The sequence below is a fragment of the Dipodomys spectabilis genome, unplaced genomic scaffold (genome assembly GCF_019054845.1).
Source record: "Dipodomys spectabilis isolate Male_0828 unplaced genomic scaffold, ASM1905484v1 ptg000174l, whole genome shotgun sequence".
In the NCBI taxonomy this organism is placed as follows: Eukaryota; Metazoa; Chordata; class Mammalia; order Rodentia; family Heteromyidae; genus Dipodomys; species Dipodomys spectabilis.
The window spans coordinates 10,355,881-10,378,252 of NW_024870851.1; the positions used below are offsets into that span (position 1 = coordinate 10,355,881).

At 37.1% G+C, this 22,372-nt stretch overlaps 1 protein-coding gene across 4 annotated transcripts in view; it reads left to right on the forward strand.

Moving 5' to 3' along the window:
- Grb14 (growth factor receptor bound protein 14) overlaps positions 1 to 22,372 on the forward strand; it is a 135,160-nt gene that overhangs the window by 98,661 nt on the left and 14,127 nt on the right. For all 4 annotated transcript variants that reach the window (XM_042694212.1, XM_042694211.1, XM_042694210.1 and 1 more), the window contains 5 exons: positions 3,417 to 3,538; positions 5,812 to 5,886; positions 8,353 to 8,490; positions 10,512 to 10,622; positions 10,813 to 10,908. In XM_042694212.1, coding sequence (XP_042550146.1) covers positions 3,417 to 3,538; positions 5,812 to 5,886; positions 8,353 to 8,490; positions 10,512 to 10,622; positions 10,813 to 10,908 — 542 coding nt within the window. The remainder of the gene's footprint in view (positions 1 to 3,416; positions 3,539 to 5,811; positions 5,887 to 8,352; positions 8,491 to 10,511; positions 10,623 to 10,812; positions 10,909 to 22,372) is intronic.

The following is a 22,372-nucleotide window of genomic DNA, read 5'->3' on the forward strand; positions in this document are numbered from 1 at the left end:
TTTCTTTCAATCTCTATTTTTATTTCCTTTGGCTGTGTGTCCAAAAGTGGGATTGTTTAATCATATGGTAATTGTGTTTGCTATTTTGAAGAGCCTTCTTGATTTTGGTTTTCAACAAACTGTGGTTGTGATGGTGGAGAGTATCCCAGTTAGGACTGAAGCATGGATAAAAGCATTTGTAGGCACAGATTCACTTCAAGGAACCTGATAGATGTCATAGAAGAAGAGGAGAATGAATTCCTTTAGAGAGGGATAAAGGAGAGAGTAAATCCAAGGACTATGCGTTAGGAAGGAGAGGCAGTGAAGGGAGACAGTCGGTGAGACAGAAGAGGAACAATCAGAGTTAGGAGCAGAGCTCTGAGTGTAGATGCACTTAACTCAAATTCATCCATATTCATTGGGTACTTTTCAAGAACTTCCTTTCAGATGAGGAAGCTCCTATTTAAGTATGACATTACTTTTAAGAGTTCAGGTATAGTAGGTCACAGATCACTACCGAGCATTGAATTTCTAAGACACAGATACTTTTCAAAAAGGTCTAGAAACACTAAAAAAAAAAAAAGTAGAAATTTATATCTCTTAGTTAGCTGTTCTCCATTTTCTCCTTTGTATTGATAATTCTTTTTTTTTAATTTCTTTTTTATTGTGAAAATACTATACAGAGGGTTTATAATTACACGGGCAATGTAATGAGTACATTTCATACTGAGAGCATTGTTGCTTCCTCCTTTGTTTCCCCTTCTCATCCCTTCCCATCTCCCCTCCCCCCACTTTCACCTTCTCCCCACCCCCCGCAAAGTTGAAAAGTTTGTTTTTTGATATGATGTCTTGTACATCTCATTGTTGCAATGGGTCCACCTGTATCCCTATTTAAACAATTTGTTTTTTCCTTTCCCCTCCACAAAGTATACCAACATCAAACACAGTGAAAACAAGGGTTATATCGTAGGGGAGGGACATACAAAGCAACAAAGAAATCATCTTATAAAGGTGTTAGAAACAATCACAAGAGAGAAAAAATTTTGATTACACCTTTTTTCATTTTGAAAGATGACACAAAATAAGAAAAGTGATGCAATCTGGGTGCCAGTGGCTTTTGCATGCAATCCTACCTCCTCTGGAGGCTGAGATTTGAGGATTGTGGTTTGAAGATAGTTTAGGCAGGAAAGTCTGTGAGACTCTTAATCTCCATTAAACAACCAAAAAAAATGCAGAAGTGACTTTGTGGCTCAGGTGGTATTTGAAAATGCTAAGGGACAAGTACCCAGGTTCTGAGTTCAAGCTCTTGTATAGGCATGTGTGCGCGTGTGCTTGAATGCACACACACACATACACACACACCTCAAAGAAAAGAAAAATGGTGCTCAGCATGATGGGTTATGCCTATAATCCCAGCTATATGGGATCTGGAGATCAGAAAGATCATCTCAAGGCCAGCCTGAGCAAATATTAGTGAAGTTCCTGTCTCAATAAACAAGTTAAGCATGGTAGGGTTCACAAGTATAATCTCAGGTACATAGGAAGCATAGATAGGAAGATCATAGTTTGATGCTGGCTTAGGCACAACAAGAATCTATCTGAAAAAAATAACTAAAGCACAAAATGACTGGAGGTATAGATCAAGTGATTGATAGAGTACCTGGCTAGCAGATGCAAGGCCCCATACTGACTTCCCCACCACATACACACAAAAAAATGTTTTTCTTTTCTTGCGATTGCTTCTAACACATTTATAAGATGATTTCTTTGTTGCTTTGTATGTCCCTCCCCCATGGTATAACACCTGATTCACTGTATTTGATGTTGGTATACTTTGTGGAGGGGAAGGGGAAAAACAAATCATTTAAATAGGGATACAGGTGGACCCATTGCAACAATGAGATGTACAAGTCATTATGTTGAAAACGAACTTTACAACTTTGGTGTGTGGGGGGAGTGAGCTGAGAGGATAGGGTGGGGGGCCAGGGAGGATGGGAAGGGATCCGAGAGGATAGGGACTGGGGCCGGGGAGGATGGGAAGGGATCGGAAGGGGACACAAAGGAGGAGGCTACAATGCTTGATAAGAAATGTACTCATTATCTTGCCCATGTAATTGTAACCCCTCTGTACAGTATTTTCACAATAAAAAATAAATAATAAAAAATATTAAAAAAAAAAGAAGTGTGTACAGCACATGTGGACAGCTCAGATAGCTCTCAGACATTGTGTCCCTTATCCTACTTGTTCCCCACACCCCACTTGCAAGGTAAACTTTGTTACCCTAAGTTTTAGCACCGCAGGCTAATTTTCCCTGTTTTGAACCTCATGTCAGGGTCCTGCCATGGCCCTTTTCACCTGTGTTTGAACCCATCCACACTTTTGCTCATGGTTGTAGTACAGCGGTACTGTGGGCTTTTCTATCACCCATTCATTCTCCTGGCTACAGGTATTTGGGTACTTTATAGTCTGGGTTGTACTGTGAACAATACTATTATTAATGTCATCATCACTATTAAGATAGAATCTTTGCATGTTGTTGTTGTTTTATCTATTTAAAGTTGTCATTGCTTAGTTTGTCTTTTCTGTTAAGGGTTTTCCTATCTTTTCTGCCTTTTTTTTTTTTTTTTTTTTTTGGTTGGTCGTGGAGCTTGAACTCTAGGCCTGGGTGCTGTCCCTCAGTTCTTCAGCTCAAGGCAAGCGCTCTACCATTTGAGCCACAGCACCACTTCTGACTTTTTCTGCTTATGTGGTGCTGAGGAATCGAACCCAGAGCCTCATGCATGCAAGGCAAGCACTCTACCACTGAGCCACCTTCCCAGCCTGTTTTGCTGCCTTTATTGTTAATACAAAATAGAATTTCCTTAATATTCGCTTTGAAAGTGTCAAGTGCCACAAGAAACTGAGCTTTCTTAAAAACCTCTGTCTACCTGCATTCAACTTTTTCATTTAAAGTACCTATTTAAAATTTTTCTTCAACAACCCAGATAATGTGCTTTAACTGCTTATTGAACCTGTCAAAATTCTTCCATCTCTTAATGAGGTGAATTGTTCAACTTTGGAACAAATATTTTAATTTTGGCACTGTGATGAGTTGTGGAAAGAATAGCTCTCACATCTCAGTTGCAGAAAGAATAGCTTTCATGTCTCAGTTCTGTTACCAAACTCATATTGTACTTTTCACAGCAATAAAAGCAGAATGAGAGTTAGCAAAAACGGCATGGATATGGATGGCTGCTTCAGTGTATAATGACATTACTAATTCAGAATTGATATGGAATCTTACCAGTTGGGATATTTTAGGATCAAACTGAAATTTGCTATGTTTAATAATAGCACATGCTTCATCTATTTTATATACTTGCATGATTATATAATTATATGGTCTGTTTGCCAGTCAAACTGTCTGTCAACATACTCACTAAAGTTTTCTTCACAGAAAGAGCAATAGAAGACCATGAGCTGGTGGTTGAAGTGGTATCTACCTGGGGAATGGGAGAGGAAAATAAGCTATACTTTAGAAAAAATTATGCCAAATATGAATTCTTCAAGAACCCAATGGTAAGTGAAATCTCCATAAGCAGCAATGGAAATTAAATGAACCCATTAGGTTTTATATGAAGAGGAGGATTAGTCAATAATAAAATACAATTTAATTTAGTAGTATAGGTATATACTCCATTAACATTATGCATACATTCTCATTTTAGCAATTATTAGTCAACATCATACTAGGAAGTTTAGCTACATACACGGGAACTTATATTTTAGCTTTTTTTTTTTTTTTTTTAGAAAATCTGAAGGAAGATGATTTGATTATTTAATTTAAAAGCAAAGCATAGGGAAACCTAATTTGGGGAAATTAATGCTGATTCCTTTGTCCTTAAGGAAAACAGAACAAAGCAAAATAACCATACATTGGTTGGGGGAAATTAATTATGATAGGGTCTCAAGTATATTCCAGAATATTAGAGCTTCAATTCTTTAAAATATTTAGGAAGTTTAAATAAGAAATCTTTTAAAGTAATTGGTGGTTATGGGAAGTGTTGTAGCTTAACCAGAAATGTAAGATTGACATGTGTCAACCTTTAAATGAATGTTGTTTGCAGTGCAGTTATTTCTAAGCTAAGTAGAAATGGGATTAAAAATCAGTACATTATCTAGTAACTACTACGTTCATTATAAGTCTCTTTAAAAGAAAATAAATGTGTGTCACGTCCTAATGAAGACTGGGTATCTAGAGTCATCAGAATAGCCTCTGGGCTCATTACTTTAAATTGTTTTTGTCTCTGCAGCTGTAACGTATTTTTGCATGAAGCTTGGGATAATTGGATTGAAATGATCCTTTATAAAATATATATGATACACACCATAATAGGATATTTTCAAACCCTGAAAGATATCTTCCATTCTCCTTCATTTTAACTTATTAATAGAAACATAATGGGATGATCTTTGACAAAAGAAAATAAGAGTTCTAATAAAAATTAAATAGAATTAGGTTTGAAGGGGAAAGTGTATTCTTGTTGTGAATCTTTATTAAGGCATGAATTTAACTCACATTTAAAGAACTGTGTGGTTCTTTTGAATTATTGAATTTTATTTAAATAAGACTGGACATGCCTTTTGTAGACCCAGAGCAATGTTTTGTTTTTGTTTTTGTTTTCAATTTGGGGGTCACATGATAGTATCTGAGGATATTTTGGGTGTCATAACATCAATGTTAAAGACCCACTGCTGGCGTGTTGCTGAAAACTGTATAATGCACAGATAGACTAGACCAAAATGTAAGTAGAATGGTAATTGAGAAACCCTGTTTTGGAAGAAATATAGCAGGGTGTAGTTTTCCAAACTTGTCTCATCATGAACCTTACTTAATGGAGTCACAGTTCTTATCAAGAACACAGAATCCAAGACCTACCCAGACTGAGTGACTCAGAAAAGGCAAGACTGAGGCCTGGGAATTCATATTTTAAGCAACTTCCCTGGTTGAATTGTGTGATTAAACAAGTCTGGAAAAAGAGTAACTGGGAAGGCCTAGGCCTAGACTTTTAGCAACACTACTGCATCCTGGCTCTCTTCTGTTCTGCGATGGGATCCTCGGCAGCATCACTTTTGCCTGTTACTTCTCTGTGTCTTGACTGCAAAATATTTAATTGTCTTTTAATGCCTAGTTTTGGGGACTTCGAAAGAAATGTGGAGCAAGCACACTGCCAGCTTGATGGCAGGATTTGATCATTCCAGGCACTAGCATCTCTATGATGGGCACCATTAGGGGGTGTCTGCTAGTCTTCGGGTTCAGCTCTGCATGTGCAGGTTAAGAAACAATATGTGCAAGTGTGAAATTCCACAGTAAAGCCCCTCTGAACAGTGATCTGACAAAAATGACAGGATGGAAATCAAGTCTTGTCTGGAGGTATTAGTAATAGTGGAACAAAGATGGTGAAGGAGGTAAATAAATTCAAAATATTTTATGCCAGTGTGTGGATATGGAATAATGAGGCTTGGTGAGATTGGTTTGCTAAGGGAAAGGGTAGGAAGGAGCATGAACGAGGAGGGTGGTCAAGGGTCATAATTTGCATATATGGACATGTCAAAATGAATCCCGCTTCCACAACTAATAGAAGTGAGAAAAAAAAAGTGGAGAAATCCTACAGCATCAATTAAAGATACCCACAGATTAAATTCCAGGATTGGCATGGTCTCAATAATCCCTTTGTATAAATGTTAGACACACTTGTTTAGAGAATTTTGGCTTTTGATTTCTGTATCAATTGCAACGTAGTTTTCTTAATTTGGGTTTGGGGATAACTTAACCTGTGTCTTTTCGTCAGTACTTTTTTCCAGAGCACATGGTGTCCTTTGCAACTGAAACCAATGGAGAAATATCCCCTCCACAAATTGTGCAGGTAAAATATGTTTTAATTAGACCATGTCAATAATAGTACAATGAATGGAAACTCTTACACTCTTATTCACTCATTCCTAGACTTGGAAATGATATGCCTTGAATGATTAATTTTTCCTGAAGGAGAAACCAAAAAGAAATAAAAAAAACCTAAGTGAACAAAGGTCCCTGCTAATATTCTTTTCCCTGGTTAGTTGCAAAAGGATTTTAAATATTTTAAAATGCTTATTGTAAAAGGAAACTTGGCAAAAATTTTCTCTATCTTAGATGTAAAGAATATGTAAATACTTGAAAAAATAAAAATCCAAGTTAGATACTTAGTATTAGCTGTTATAATCAATAACCTCAATCATGTTGGGATAAAATACTTAGCATTTAAATTAGTGGAGGAAAATAGAGACTACATCCATTTCACATGCTAACGTTTATAATATCTGTGATGGAAAAAAGTTGCATACCATTTTAAGATACTTTCAAGAATACAACTAGTATTTCTAATACTTGTATACCTTATTAAAATCTCCTTAGCATTGTGCCTCTTTGACTCCTTTCTTCCAAATGGTCAGTTCTTTGAGAGTCGTTCTCTAAGGCATTGCTGTTAAAACTGGTAAATGATTTCTATTACTTTATTTTCAGTGCATTTGTAGCTTTGTTATCAGAAATGTGGTAGTTTATTTTTGCAGGTTGTATGGTTCTTTGCACGGTGCTTCCGGCTTTGCTGTGCTCACTTGGGAACCTCTGGGATTTAATGAAGACAACATTTACCATTTCTAAGATAGCATGACTTTTAGTATATTAGGTAGACATATCTACCACTAATTTGTTTTCTGCGCTCTTTCTAATAGAGCATATTTTGTTTCTACTCTTCAGAACACTTGAGGTATATGATTAGTCCCAAGAGAACTTCCTACAGGCTGCTTCTGTGTTATTGGGTTCCCCAGAACTCCCTTAGTATATTAGGGTAAATGACAGCAGTCCAGAACCCCTAATCTCAGTCTGGACACTTCACTATTGTGACACAGTAGGAGATCGAGAATTTCCTTCTGCCTCCTCCCCAAACCCTCCTCTCCCAGAATTATAAGTTATACTGCTTTAATGTTAAATTACAAAAACAAGAGAAATCAGTCTTTGGAATCAGATAGTCCTGCACATGCCCCTGACCTCTTCTCTCCACTGAGGCAATGTTTCCATTTTTTAAAAGGTTTCTCCTTTCTCTAGTGTGACCTTTATGACTCCCTTTAAAAAATTTAATTGGTTTGGTTTAATAACTTGGAAAGCACTCAAACTAAAAAAAAATCTACTTGCCTGTTTTGCATGTCAATTAATTAATATCTGTGACTCATTAAATAAAAAAATCAATTCACATTTAAAATGCAAATATCTATCACCAGTGCTTCCGTGAATAGTCCTTTAAAATATATTACATAGTTTTTGTTGATAATTTATTTTAGTTTCAGTTTTTCCCATTTATTAGGGATTTCTATCTTCTTCTTCTAATGGGACAATAATATATTTCCACTGCCTTATTAAAGACCTTGAACACAGCCACTTACATATAACTATTTGTTTTCTGTCTCCATTTCCTGAACAACTCGTGCCTACGGCCTCAGTTAATTATTACTGTGTAACACATTCTTTCAAATCTGAATGGCTTTAAATTACCTGTTCACCTTTTGCCAACAATTTTGAGGATCAGGGATTTGTGAACAGTTTTCTGGGTGGATCATATCTGACTTTGGATCATGGCTGGGGACCAAGGTTCCACTTCCAGACTGGTATTTTTAGTACAAGTACAGCTTTGTTCCTAGCTCCACATGCTACCTCATTCTCCAAAGTTTTTGTAGTTCGTTAGGTTTCTCACCCACTGTAGTTCTCAAGTTAATCACATGTCTTATGTGCCAGCTAGTTCCCAAGAGTGAAGTCATGGGGCTGGGACTCTCTAGAAGTGGCAGTGTCACTTCCTCTATCTTGGTCAAAACTATGTTAGATTCACCCATATTTAAGGGAGTGGAGAAACAAATGACCTCTCTTCATGGTTCAGAAGAGCACACAGGATGGTAGATATTATTGTAGTTGGTAGTTGACTTGACTCAACTTCTCACCTAAAAATTGAAATCAGGGTTGTGGTTTTACTTATACTTTATAATAAATGAAGTTGGTAGGCAAACTTAAAATATTAAGTGAAACCACGTAAAATGATGAAAAGTATCAGGATTTAACTCTCTTGATGATGTCTAGCTTATCAACTAGATATTTTGATAACTTATAATTTGGGGTTTTAGCTAAATATTGATCACTGAGAGTGTATATTTTCATTGAGAACTTATCTCAGGTTTTTGGAATGACTTATTTTCTCTTGTTTGTGCTATATCATTTCTATATTTATAAAGGATGTTGTGTTTGGCTTTTTTGTTTATATTTAATTGCTGAAAATCTATGATATCATTGTCATATCCTTATCTTCTAGATGTTTCTAAGTTCAAGTACATATCCTGAAATTCATGGCTTCTTACATGCAAAAGAACAGGGAAAGAAGTCCTGGAAAAAAATTTACTTCCTCTTAAGAAGATCTGGCTTGTATTTTTCTACTAAAGGGACATCAAAGGTAAGTTGAAGTATCCATGGTATGTTCTGATGATTTATCAACTATACATTAAAATGAGCTTTTATTTGTTGTATTGGTTATTATTTAAATCAAGAGTTGGTAATTATTATTGGATCCAAACCATTTACTATAATCTATCTAAAACTATTTCATTTTATTTCATGAAGGTTTCAATCTATGCTTGATGTAGTCTGTATGCTTTTTATTAAGTACATAGTTGCTTATTTTTCTCCATCCTGAGTTTCCTCTGTTCTTATCTGAGGCTTTAGATTTTGAGGTCCACTGTAGTTTGCATGTTTTCTTTCACATCAAGACATGCAACTAATCATCAGAAGTAGTCAAGATCAGATAGACTCTACAGGAAATTGTAGTGACTACTTCTGCAAGCGTTAGAGCTATGCGATGAGTTATATTTATATTCCCATCTCCTTCTTTCTATGTGCATGTGCATAGATTTTTCTGTGCCATCTTGCACTTGTGTTATACTCTTTGATCCATGTACAGTTCTAGCATAAAAGTAAATCAGGAGAAGAGATCAACATGCTTCTTACTATTAGCCAGTGTTCCTTGAGCTATCTTCATTGCTGTTTGAATGATCGAGTTATAATGATGACTTTTGCTATATCAGTGAGTGGAAAGGAGTTTAGTCGTCAACTTCATAGAAAAAAAACCTTTCTGTTAGCAAATCACTTTCTATCAAAGAATAAAGCATTAAAAGCAAACATCTTAATGGTAGTAAGACATTTCTTTCCTTCCTCATTGTTCCAAGGGCCCTAGGCTGAGTTTAATTTTTTTTTTTTTTTTTTTTTTTACAATTTTCTGCCTTCTTCCCCAATTAAGGATAACACTTATTAGGATAAAATGCTTAAAGATAGGTAACACGCAGAGAAGAATGTCAGTATCCTGCTAAATGACAAATTTCTTAGGGTTTGTGTGGGATTGCTGCTCAGGTTACTGGAGAGAGAGAGAGAAAGAGGGAGGGAGAGAGAGAGAGAGAGAAAGAAAGAGAGAAAGAAAGAAAAAGTGCATACATGTGCACAAGTGCATGTGTGTGTTTGGCTGCTAAATTTTAGTGCATGTGAGATCATCCGGGTTATTGTTAAAATGTAGATGCTGACTGAGCAGATCTGAGGTATGCCCTGAGACTTTGCATTTCTAACAGGCTTTGGGAAGATGGAGACTCTGCTGGTCTGAGACCACACTACTGGTAGAAGGTCTTAGAGAACAAATGCATTTTGGCCACTTTTGATTATACATTCACCCTCAGAATTAAGCACTTCTCCAAGTTATTAACCTATCCTGGAAAAATGTGACCTAGTGATTTCCCATGACCAGCTATAAATCTCATGGATTTCCAAGAGAAGAAATAGCTGCTCATGATCCCACTTTGCTTTGGAAATTAGACACTTTCCTCTGCAGGTAATTTCCCTGAATTCCTCTATACACACTTCCTTTTTTTCTGTAGAAAATGACAGTCATAGAGCCCAGCTCACTGTACTGCATCACCCAGACCACAAATCCAAGGGATATTTGAGTCTAAATGTAGCAGGAATCACCACTGTTTCTCTTTTCCTTCTCAAACTGCTACAGAATCTCAAACTAACCTTCTGCTGTTGATGAGGCTGCTGCTGTTTGAAACCTAGATAAAGAAAATATTTGAGAAACCCATTCTTGGCTATCCTTTCTTTCTTACATTTCATGAAATGATGGCTAAAGAGAAAAAGAAGTTTAAATTGAAAATTGGATATATGATGGTTATGCAATTAAGGAACTTAAGTTATAAACTAATTGCCACTTACTATCTTATATGAACCTGTAGGGAGTTACTGGCTACTTTAGGATACAGTTCATTTTATCCTTTGTGAGTTTATTTTTATGACAGTGTATGGAAAATTCTGTGTGGGATTGATAATTTTGCCCAAGGTATAAATAGCATAATGTAATCAAAATACAAAAATGGGAAAATATGTATTCATTTCAATATCTGTGCATATATTTTTGTTTTATTTTTATTATTTAAGGAACCACGGCACTTGCAGTTTTTCAGCGAATTTGGCACTAGTGATATCTATGTGTCAGTGGCAGGCAAAAAAAAACATGGAGCTCCGACACCCTATGGCTTCTGCTTTAAGGTACAGGCTTAATATTTTGATATGTGTGTAAAGCAAGTCTCAGCCTTTTAGGTAAGCTTCAGTTTCTTTTAATTTCTTTTGAAAAAGAGAGCTTTCTATTATATATAGGAGAATTTTAGTGGCTTTTATTTCAACAGGTGTTACCTTCAAGATATGCATTAACGATAAACAATGTGCTGTGGCCTTCTAGCCTAACAAAGCAGGAGGGCCCCGAGACCTGAAAATGTTCTGTGCGGAAGAAGAACAGACTAGGATGTGCTGGGTGACTGCCCTTAGATTGCTTAAGGTAATCTTTCTTAAGTGGAGCCTAAGTTTATGTTCAATGTGATGGGTACCAGGAGAGTTTGAAAACATCGTGCGAAAACTCACCATGAATGGTGTGGCTAGATGAGAAAGAAAAAAAAAAATACACCACCAAGTGTGTTCATTGTTTTGAACCTAAAAAAGCAAACATAGTCCATATATCTTTTGTGTGTGAAAGAAGGATTCCATTTGATTGCCAGTAAACTACCTGAAGTGTGTTTTAAGATGACCCTAGTGGTTATATCTTTATTGCAATTGTTTTAGGTTCACGTAAGGGTTTTATAAGTTGCTTTCTAGTTTAATAAGTCAAATTTCGAGAATTTTCCCCATGAATAGGTATTGAAAAAAAAAAGAAAAAAAATGGTGCCTGTCCTGGGGCTTGAACTTAGGGCCTGGGTAATTCCTGAGCTTTTTTGCTCAAGGCCAGGTCTCTAACCAGTGAGGCACAGCTCCACCTCTGGCTTTTTGCTGATTAATTACAAATATGCATCCCAAGGACTTTCCTGCCTGGCTTGACGTTAAACTCAGATCTTAGTCTCTTAAGTAGGTAGTAGCCTGGGTAGACATCTTTATTTAAAAAACTAGTACACCAGTGAATTTAATATCACCTTAATATAAAATTGACCAATGCTTCATTTAGAAAGCATCAAAATTGGTATGAAAGATGGTAGTCACAATTGAGAAAAGATGAAAATGTGCAATCTAAAGAATGGGACTATCCCTCTTGCTGCCAAGGTCACCCATATATATGGTTTACTGGTGTGCTTAAATCCTTTCTCTAAAATGTGATGTTTCAGCATTTCCCCAAGAACTCTATAATTCATACCTGGAAGCTAAGATAATTTACCAATTTATAGACTATATATGCTATGCTCTGTGTGTATTATGTACAAGGTAAGAGTTAGATTCCTAGCAATATATTACAATAACTTTTTGTGACATTTGGAAATGAAAATCAGAGTGAGTGGGATCTTATTTGAAACTTTAGGCTCCTCATTTCATTTTGGCTGATAGGTGGTGTGGTTGTCTTGACAAAAAGCTTCCTGTTGGTTTACAGTTTTCTGAGTTTTTCAGTTTCATGGTTTTCCTTCTGCTGTTGCCCTCTTAGCCACTTCTTTCTTAGTTTCTCCTGTGATTTGTTTATTTTACTCCCATCCTTAGCAAGGGAGAGATGAAGGGAAGGATAATCCCAGTCTGATGAGTTATCCTGCTGGGATTAGAGGACAGTTTTGTGTTGCATTCTTATTTTTTCTATTTAATTTTATTACCTAAATAATTCTAGAAAGAGCTTTCACTCCAATATGTCCATTTATACACGTAGTACATCGATATCAGTTTCACCCCTTCCATTATTCTCCATCCCTCTATCCAACAACATTTTGTATTATTTTAATTTTTAAAATCGATGTAAAATTTTATGTAATATAAAATTAAACTACTTTTATACTTTATACTTAGTTTAAACAATCAAGAAGCACCTACGATAGTCACAACCACCTCAAAAACAGATTGAATACCCATAAATAGTACTCCCCAACTCTGGACAACACTACTCTTCATGTTGTCTCCACGAATTTGCCTATTAATAATTCATATAAGCAGATTAATTTAATAGGACACTTGTACCTGATTTTTACTCAGCAAAATACTTTTCTTCTCTCCATATTATATCTTTCTGTTTTTTTTTATTGAAAAGGGTGATGAGCTGGGGGAGGTTATAGTTATATATGTAAGGCAGTAAGTACATTTCTTTTTAATCATTGTTACCCATCCCTCTTTAGCTCTCACCTACCTCTCCCTTCTTCCCTCCCCCAAGTTGTAATGTTCATATCCAACATAGTGTCAAGTGAGTATCCATGTTGCTGTGATTCATCCATTGTTCTGCTGTTTCTGTGATTCCCTGTCCCTTTCACATACTGCATTGTCTATAAATTGCAAAACACGAGGTACAAAAAAACTAAGAGAAATGAAGAAAGAAAAAGACAATAGAGAAAAAAGAATGAACTATATACAGGATCTATTGAAAACCTCATTTCCATAAGTTGTAGTTTGTGTTAAGATGCTTCATCGTATATAGTCCTTTGTACTAAGCACTTGGGTTGTTGAGATCCCTTGTTAAGAATATCATATTCTAGTTCTTACAAATGAGGGAAAACAGATGACCTGCTTTTCTTTGGGTCTGGCTTATTTCACTTTAATATATTTTTTTCCATGTCTTTCCTTTTCCTTATGAATGGAAACATAGAATTACATTATATATATATATATATATGTATATATATATATATATATACATATACACCACATTTTCTTCATCCATTCATCTACTGAGGAGCATCTGGGTTGGTTCCATGTCTTGGCTATGCTACATAATGCTGCAGTGAACATCATCGTACTGGTGGCTTTAGTGTGTCCTTGTTTTGGGTCGTTTGGGTAAATTTCCTGAAGTAGGATTGCTGGGTCATAAGGGAACTCTATGTGTAGTCTTTTGAGGAACTCCGCACTGCTCTCCAGAATTACTGAACAGATTTGCACTCCGACCAACAGTGCAATAGTGTTCTCCTTTGATCACATCCCCACCAGCATCCGTTGTTAGATTTCTTGATTATAGCCCTTCTAACTGGTATGTGATGGCATCTCAATGTTGTTTTGACTTGCCAGAGATGTTGAGCAATTCTTCATGTGCCTCTTGGCCATTCATATTTCCTCTTCAGAGCTGTCTCTCTTATGGTCTTTAGCCCAGTTTTTAATGGGATGGTTGTTTCTTTGGGGGGTTTGTTTTGGAGGAATTTAATTTCTTGAGCTGATGGTATATTTTAGATATGAGACCCTTGTCTGTTGTATGGGTGGTGAAGATCTTCTCCCAGTCTGTGGGGTTTCTATATATTTTTCTAGCTATATCCTTCGTTGTGCAGAAGCTCTGAAGTTTAATGCAGTCACATTTATGCAGTCTTTCTTTGATTTGTTGTGTTTCTGAATTATTAACTGCAGTCTGGCCTCTCACTTGTTCTACTTATTTGCTCAAGACTAGGTTTTTGCTGATTATTTTGGAGATCGAATCTAGTGGAGTTTTCTCCCTGGGTTGGACTCAAATTACAATCCTCTGGATCTGAGTCTCTTGAATAGCTAACATTAGAGGTGTGAGCCCTGGCACCCAGCCATACCATATCTCATTTTAGCTCATTCTATTTTATGGCTGCATAAACAGTCCATTGTGTGTATATATGTTTTGAATAAACAATTTAGCCTTTCATTTAGTGATGGACATTTATTGATGAATAGTATTATTATGAACATATTTGCAGAAGTATTTGGACAGCACTCTTCAGGTTTCTGACAGGTATGCAGGGAACTAGAGTTGCTGGTTATGTGATAATTCTGCATTTAACTTTTTGAGGAATTGTCAAAATGTTTTCTCCAGTGGCTGGAATATTTTAACCTTCCCATGGCATTTTTCCCATATATTTGCCAAAATCTATCACTTTCCTGTTTGAAATATTATAGCCATCTTAGGGGATGTAACATGGTATTGAAAGTTTTGTGGACTTTATCCAGTGCTTTATATTGAGCTTTGTGTTTTTCAATTCCTGCTGGTGTTTTGGTATATAGTCACTTTGGTTACATTATTATTACTTTTGTTGTTGTTGTTTTGATGCTTATTGCCATAGACATGTAGAAAAGAGAGGAGGGAAGGAAGGAGGGAAGGAAGGAGAGAAAACAAAAGAAGAAAATAGAGAATTTCAGAGGCTCTGAGAAACCATCTAGTTGAGGGCTTAGTTATAAGATAAGGGAAATAGCATGGAGCCACTGAAGTTACACTTGCCCCAGCCCCATCTATCTATCTATCTATCTATCTATCTATCTATCTATCTATCTATCTATCTATCTATCTATCTATCTATCTATCTATCTATCTACCTACCTACCTACCTACCTATCTATCTATCTATCTATCTATCTATCTATCTATCTATCTATCTATCTATCTATCTATCTATCTATCTATCTATCTATCTATCCATCTATCCATCCATCCATCTATCCATCCATCCATCTATCCATCCATCTATCCATCCATCTATCCATCTATCTATCCATCTATCTATCTATCTATCTATCTATCTATCTATCTATCTATCTATCTATCTATCTATCTATCTATCTATCTATCTATCTATCTATCTATCTATCTATCTATCTATCCATCCATCCATCTATCCATCCATCTATCCATCCATCTATCCATCCATCTATCCATCTATCTATCCATCTATCTATCTATCTATCTATCTATCTATCTATCTATCTATCTATCTATCTATCTATCTATCTATCTATCTATCTATCTCTCTCTGTCTGTCTGTCTGTCTGTCTGTCTGTCTGTCTGTCTGTCTAATATAGCCTAGCAACCTTATCCAGCACCCTTCTACCATCAGTGCTGGTGAAAAAATACCTGGTTATTTCAGGTTTTCTCTGGTTTCCTGAACTTAGGTATCATGCTGGACTTAGGTATCATGCTCTTCTACCTGGTTGTTAGGTCTTTCTCCCCTTTAAGTTGAGCTTAGCATTAGAAATCTAGATGTAAAACCATTCTTAAATCAGTACTTCAGTGAATCTGTGATTCCATTGAATTTATCAGCATAAATCATTAATTATATCTCAGTGTAAAGAAAAAAACATTCTAATAAAACTATGGCAAGCCAGGCACTGGTGGCTCACACCTGTGATCCTAGCTACTCAGGAGGCTGAGATCTGAGAATTGTGGTTCAGAGCCAGCCCGGGCAGGAAAGTCTGTGAGACTCTTATCTCCAATAAAACTCTCAGAAAACTGGAAGTGGCACTGTGGCTCAAGTGGTAGAGTGCTAGTCTTGAGCTGAAGAGCTGAAGGACAGCACTCATACTCAGAGTTCAAGCTCCATAACCGACAAAAACAATTAATAATATTAAGAAAATTTCAATTTGCATTTCTTTTATGGCTAAAGAGGTTGAGTATTTCTTCATGTGTCTATTGGCCATTCTTATTTGCTCTTCAGAGAAGTTTCTCTCTAAGTCCTTAGCCCATTTATTTATAGGAAAGTTGTTTCTTTAAAGATTTGTTGTTGGGGGGTTTAATTTTTTGAGTCCCAACTATATTTTATATATGAGACCTTTGTCCATTGTATAGTTAATGAAGATCTTCTCTCAGTCTGTGGGCTTTCTATTGATCTTGCTAGCTATGTCCTTTGCCATGCAGAAGCTCTGCAGCTTCATGCGATCCCATTTGTCCAACCTTTTTTTGATGTGTTGTGTTTCTGGGTTGCAGCATTATTTACCATAGTTAAGATATGGAACCAACCCAGATGCCCCTCAGTAGATGAATGGATCAAGAAAATGTGGGATATATACACAATGGAATTCTATGCCTCCATCAGAAAGAATGACATTGCCCCATTTCTTAGGAAATGGAAAGGCTTGGAAAAAATTATATTAAGTAAAGTAAGCCAGGCCCAAAGAAACATAGATCCCATGGTTTCCCTTATTTGCAATAACTAGTATGTGTCTGAGTCAAGCAGAAAAGGTCAGATAAGTTGATGTTAGGGGAATGAACCCCAAGATAAGTATTCAAATGTTTTTTTTTCCTTTCATGCAATTGTTTGTAACATATTTACAAGATGATTTCTATGTTGCTTTGTATGTCCCTTCTCACGATATAACCCATGCTTTCACTGTATTTGATGTTGGTATAATTTGTGGAGGGGAATGGAAAAAAAAACAAATTGTTTAACTAGGGATACAAGTGGACCCATTGCAACAATAAGATGTACAAGTCGTTATGTTGAAAAATGAACTTTACAACTTTGGTGGGGGGGATATGGGAAGGGATGGGAAGGGGAAACAAAGAGGAGGCAACAATGTTTGATAAGAAATGTACTCGTTATCTTGCCCATGTAATTGTAACTCCTCTGTACGGTATTCTCACAATAAAAAAATTAATTAATTAAAAAAAAGAGAAAATTTCGGCCTGAGCCAAGGAGACATAGAGTTTCTCCTATTCCTTCCTGTAATGTTTTCAGGGTGTCTGCTTTGACTCCATGGTCTTTGATCCATTTGGAGTTGATTCTGGTGCAGGGTGATATATAAGGGTCTAGCTTTAGTTTTCTACAGGTGTTTAACCAATTTTGCCAGCACCATTTACTTTCTTCCATTCTATTTTTTTAGCTCCCTTATCGAAGATTAGGTGGGTGGTTCTATGGGTTAATTTCTGGGTTTTCAGTCCTATTCCATTGGTCCTCAGGTCTGTCCTTCTGCTAGTACCAATCTCTTTTTTTTTTATTGTGAAAATACTGTACAGAGGGGTTACAATTATATGGGCAACATAATGAGTACATTTCTTATCAAGCATTGTAAGTACCAATCTCTTTTGATTACTATGGCTTTGTAGTAGAGTTTGAAATTTGGTATTGATATTCCTCCTGTACTATTGTTTCTGTTAAGGATTGTTTTTATATTCAGGGTCTTTTATTGTTCCATATGAATTTTTGAATTGCCTCTTCTATTTCCTTGAAGAATGAGGTTGGAATATTGTTAGGTATTGAATTGAATTTGTAGATAGCCTTAGGAAGTATTGCCATTTTCACGATGTTGATCCTTCCAATCCAGGAACATGGGAGGTGTTTCCACTTCCTAAGTTCTGCTTTGATTTTCTTTTTCAGGTTTTTAAAATTTTCATCGTAAAGGTCCTTCACTTCTTTAGTTAAGTTAATTCCTAGGTATTTTATTTTTTGTGGGGCTATTACAAATGAGTGGCTTTCCTGATTTCAGCTGTACTATTCTCATTGTTGGCATATGGAAAAACCACTGATTTTTGAGGGTTAATTTTATACCCTGCTACTTTGCCAAAGTTTTGAATCAACTTAAGTAATTTGGGAGTGGAATCTGTGGGATTCTTTAAATACAAGATCATGTCATCTGCAAAGAGGGAGTTTTACTTCATCTTTCACTATTTGGATCCCTTTTATATTTGCATCTTTTCTTATTGCTGTAGGTAGGCATTCTAATACTAAATTGAAGAGAAGTGGAGAGACTGGACATCCTTGTCTCGTTCCTGAGTTTAGAGGAAATGGCTTTAGCTTTTCACCATTCAGTATAATGCTGACTGTAGGTTTGTCATACACAGCCTTTATTATATTGAGGAATGTTCCATGGATTCCTAGTTTTTCGGAGCCTTCATCATAAAGGGGTGTTAGATCTTGTCAAATGCTTTTTCTGCATCTATTGAGATAATCATATGGTTTTTTTATCCTTGCTCTTGTTGGGTTGGACAAATGGGATTTCATGAAGCTGCAGAAGGTGGCTCAGTGGTAGAGCGCTTGCCTTGCATGCATGAGGCCCTGGGTTTGATTCCTCAGCACCACATAAGCAGAAAAAAAAAGCCAGAAGTGGCGCTGTGGCTCAAGTGGTAGAGCGCTAGCCTTGAGCTGAAGAACTGAGGGACAGCGCACAGGCCCAGAGTTTAGGCGCCCGACTGGACCCAAAAAACAAAACAAAATGAAAACCAACGAATTGGGAGAAGATCTTCACTAGTCATACATCGGACAAGGGTCTCATATCTAAAATATACTTAGAACTCAAAAAACTATATCTCCCAACAACAAATCCTCAAAGAAACAATTGCCCAATGCAAAGTGGGCCGAACACTTAAAGAAAAACTTTTCTGAAAGGGAAATAAGAATGGCCAAATAGACACATGAAGAAATGCTCAACTTCTCTAGCCATAAAAAATGCAAATCAAAACAACGTTGAGATTCCACCTCACCCCAGTTAGAATGGCTACAAGCAAGAAATCTAATAACAACAGCTGCTAGAGGGAATGTGGCCAAATGGGAACCTTACTGCATTGTTGGTGGGAGTGTAAACTTGTTCAACCACTTAGGAAAGCAGTATAGAGGTTCCTCAAAAGAATACACATAGAACTCCTCTATGACCCAGCAATCCCACTTTGGACCATTTACCCAGATGATCACAAACAAGGCTATACTAAAGCTACCAGCAAAACTGTGTTTATGGCATCATTATTCACTGTAGCTAAGATATGGAACCAACACAGATACCCCTCAGTAGATTATACACACACACACACACACACACACACACACACACTCACACACACAATGGAATTCTATGCCTCCATGAGAAAGAATGACATCGCTCTATTTGTTAGGAAATGGAAAGACTTGGAAAAAATTTTATTAGGTGAAGTAAGTCAGGCCCAAAGAAACATATGTCCCATGGTTTTTCTTATTTGCAATAACTAGTATAAGGCAAGGACAAGCAGAAAAGGTTAAAAGCTAGGTACATATGACCATATAAGATGGTGTTAAGTGAAATGAATCCCAAGATAGGGACACAATTTGTTTTTCCTTTCTTGCTATTGTTTTTAATGTATCAAAAATGTACCATGTGATTTTTTTGTTTCTCTTGTATGTTCTTCCCACATGGCATAACCCTTGTTTTCACTGTATTTGATGTCGGTGCCCTGCATCTTGTATATACATTTTTCTAACTTGGGGAAGGGAAGGGAAATAACAAAATGCTGAAACAAGGATCCACGTTGACCCATGGTAACAATGAGATGTACAAGACACTCGGTAGAAAACTAACTGTACAACTTGGAGGGGAAGGTGGGAATTGGGGAGGTGGTGAGGGAAGAGATGGTGTAGGGGAAAAACAAAGGAGGAGGTAACAATGCTGGATATGAAATGTACGCCTTACCTTACTCATGTAACTGTAACCTCTCTGTACAGTATTTTAGAATAAAAAACATAAAAAACTAATAAATAAATAAAATGATGGCATGGTGTTTCCATATCATTTATACTTTTTATCTTTTAAAAAATTTTATTCATTGTAAAGATGCTGTACAGAAAGAAGGGTTACAGTTACATGAATAAAGCAATGGTCACATAGCTTGTTGAGCATTGTTAGCCCTTCCCTCTTGTTCTCCCACTATCCCTTCCCTCCCCCACCTCCCTCACTCCCCCTCACCCCACCCTGCCCAAAGTTGTAAAGTTGGATTCTGTTTTGTGGGTATGATTGTTGCAATGGGTCAACCTGTGTCCTTGTTTCAGCATTTTGTTTTCTACTTCCCCTGCCCAAATTAGACACAAGATGCAGGTTACCAAATTCAAGTACAGTGACAGCAGGGTAGAGAACATACAAAGGAAACAAAAAAACATCACTTATACATTTAAAACAACAGCAACAAGGAAAGACCTCTTGCGTGTGTGTGTGTGTGTTTGTCCGTCATGGGGATTGAACTCTGGGCTTGGACGCTATCCCTCAGTTGTTCAGCTCAAGGCGAGCGCTCCACCGCTTGAGCCACAGTACCACTTCCAGTTTCTAGTGGTTAATTGGAGGTGGTCTCACAGACTTTCCTGCCTGGGCTGGCTTTGAACCGTGATCCTCAGATCTCAGCCTCCTAGGTAGGATTACAGGCATGAGCCACCAGCTACATGCGTTAAATTTTTTTAGTGTTTGCAATTGAACCTGGGCTAGTCCATGTGAGGCAGGTATCCTGCCACTGAATCCTTTGTTTTTACTTCAATTATTTTGTATGTATTCATTTATACATTTTGTCATTTCCCACTTTTGAGGTATACTCTGTGTACATCTACATATGCATATAGGTACACATATTTATCATACCAGTACATATAATTGGAATACATTTCCCCAACATGGAAGCCAGGCCTGCAGTTTGTTAGTGGGGCTCTTGCATGCATTCCCTGCTGGTAAGGCGGACTCACCTGGGTTTAGAAATACTCCTGCCATCCCTTTGTTGATCTCCCTGGGCTGCCTAGCATGTTATTTCCAGCACTTATTATTGTTCTTTCTGGGGAGGAACAGGGAGACTTTTTGTGCTGTGTTTGCTGGACCAGAACTTCCCTTTTGTTTTCCTAATGTCCTATTATTAGATATTGAAGTAGCATCCCACTAAGAAAGTAGTCTCTTGTTTAATTCTTCATTTTCCACGTATATACATATGTAAACTCTTCATAAAGACCAGATAAGAAACAATTTTTTTTTCTTCTGGAGCAATCGTGCTTATGTGTAGAATTACAGAACATCTGAGACTTAGTGAACAGGGGCTTTGTGTCTGCACAGTGTCCTAGTTAAGTGTCATGCCTGCTCCTATCCTCCAGTTAGAACTCTGCCAGCCTCTATAGCAGATTTTTGGTCTCGTACATGCCCCTCCATTGGACAGGGAAATGTTAAGATGACCCATACCCTTCTCCTCAGCCAGAGTTAAATGCCCACTAAAGCCCCCCAGCAGCACTGAGGAAACTGCCTAATGCTACAGGCATCAGAGACAATACATCTTTGAAGAAAACAGCCTTATTAGTATGTAGGCAGCTTTTCAATGCAGATAAATAAAAGGTGGCCAAACAGCTTGTTTCTTGTAGAAGTGTTGGTTTGAAGTTATTATCTAGTCTCCAAAATGAACTTGTCTAGGGATCCAGCTCCTCTGTCATGTTTTTTTGTTCAAGTTATTAAAGGTTTAAGGTTGGTTTAAAGTAAAAATTTTTAGGTTTTATTAATGTCAATCAAACCTAGATTTTTAAAAAGAAAACATCACTTTTAGAAGTCGGGAAATAATTGGATAAGGAAGTCAGTTCAGAGAATTTAAAGGAATGTAGTTTGATATTCATGTGAAAAGCAAAATCTTTTAAAAAATGACTCCTCTAGTCTCCCCTTCCCCCAAGATTTTTTGCCTAATTTCCAAATATATCCACTTTGTTGGTATTACTTTTAAGAAAATAGAGAAACATCTCAGTTGGAATGTTTAAGTTGAATTCATCCTGCTGATAGGATTTTGTTTTATGGTGTTGATTCGATGTCTTTTTATAAGACCTTTATTTATTTTTTAATGTGGAGAGCCTATTTGTTGTGACTATCTGAGGCCTGGGCACAGGTGTGCAGGCTGACTAGTTGGTGTCAAGCCCACGCTTGGCATTAGTTGAGGACACAGGGCCGTGGACGCTGACCGAGGCAGCAAGGTGATGACACAGGCCAATCAACAAGGCCATGTGAAAGCCAGGCTTTAAGAAGATAATTGGCTCATCATGGTCTTAGGGGGCAGAGTAGGAGCCTGCTTGATGCTTTCAGAGCTCAGGCCTGGTGAACTCATGCCTGTAATCCTAACTACTCAGGAGGCTGAGAGCTGAGGATTGAGGTTCAACACCAGCTGGGGCAGGAAAGTCCATGGAACTCCTATCTCCAATATACCACTAAAAATGCCAGAAGTGGAGCTATGGCTCAATTAGTAGACAGCCTTGAGCTAAAAATGACAAGGAAAAGCACCCATGTTCTGAGTTCAACATCTAGTACAGAAGAAAGAAAGAAAAGAAAGGAAGGAGAGAAGGAAGGAAGAAGGAAGGAAGGAAGGACAGAAGGAAGGAAGGAAGGAT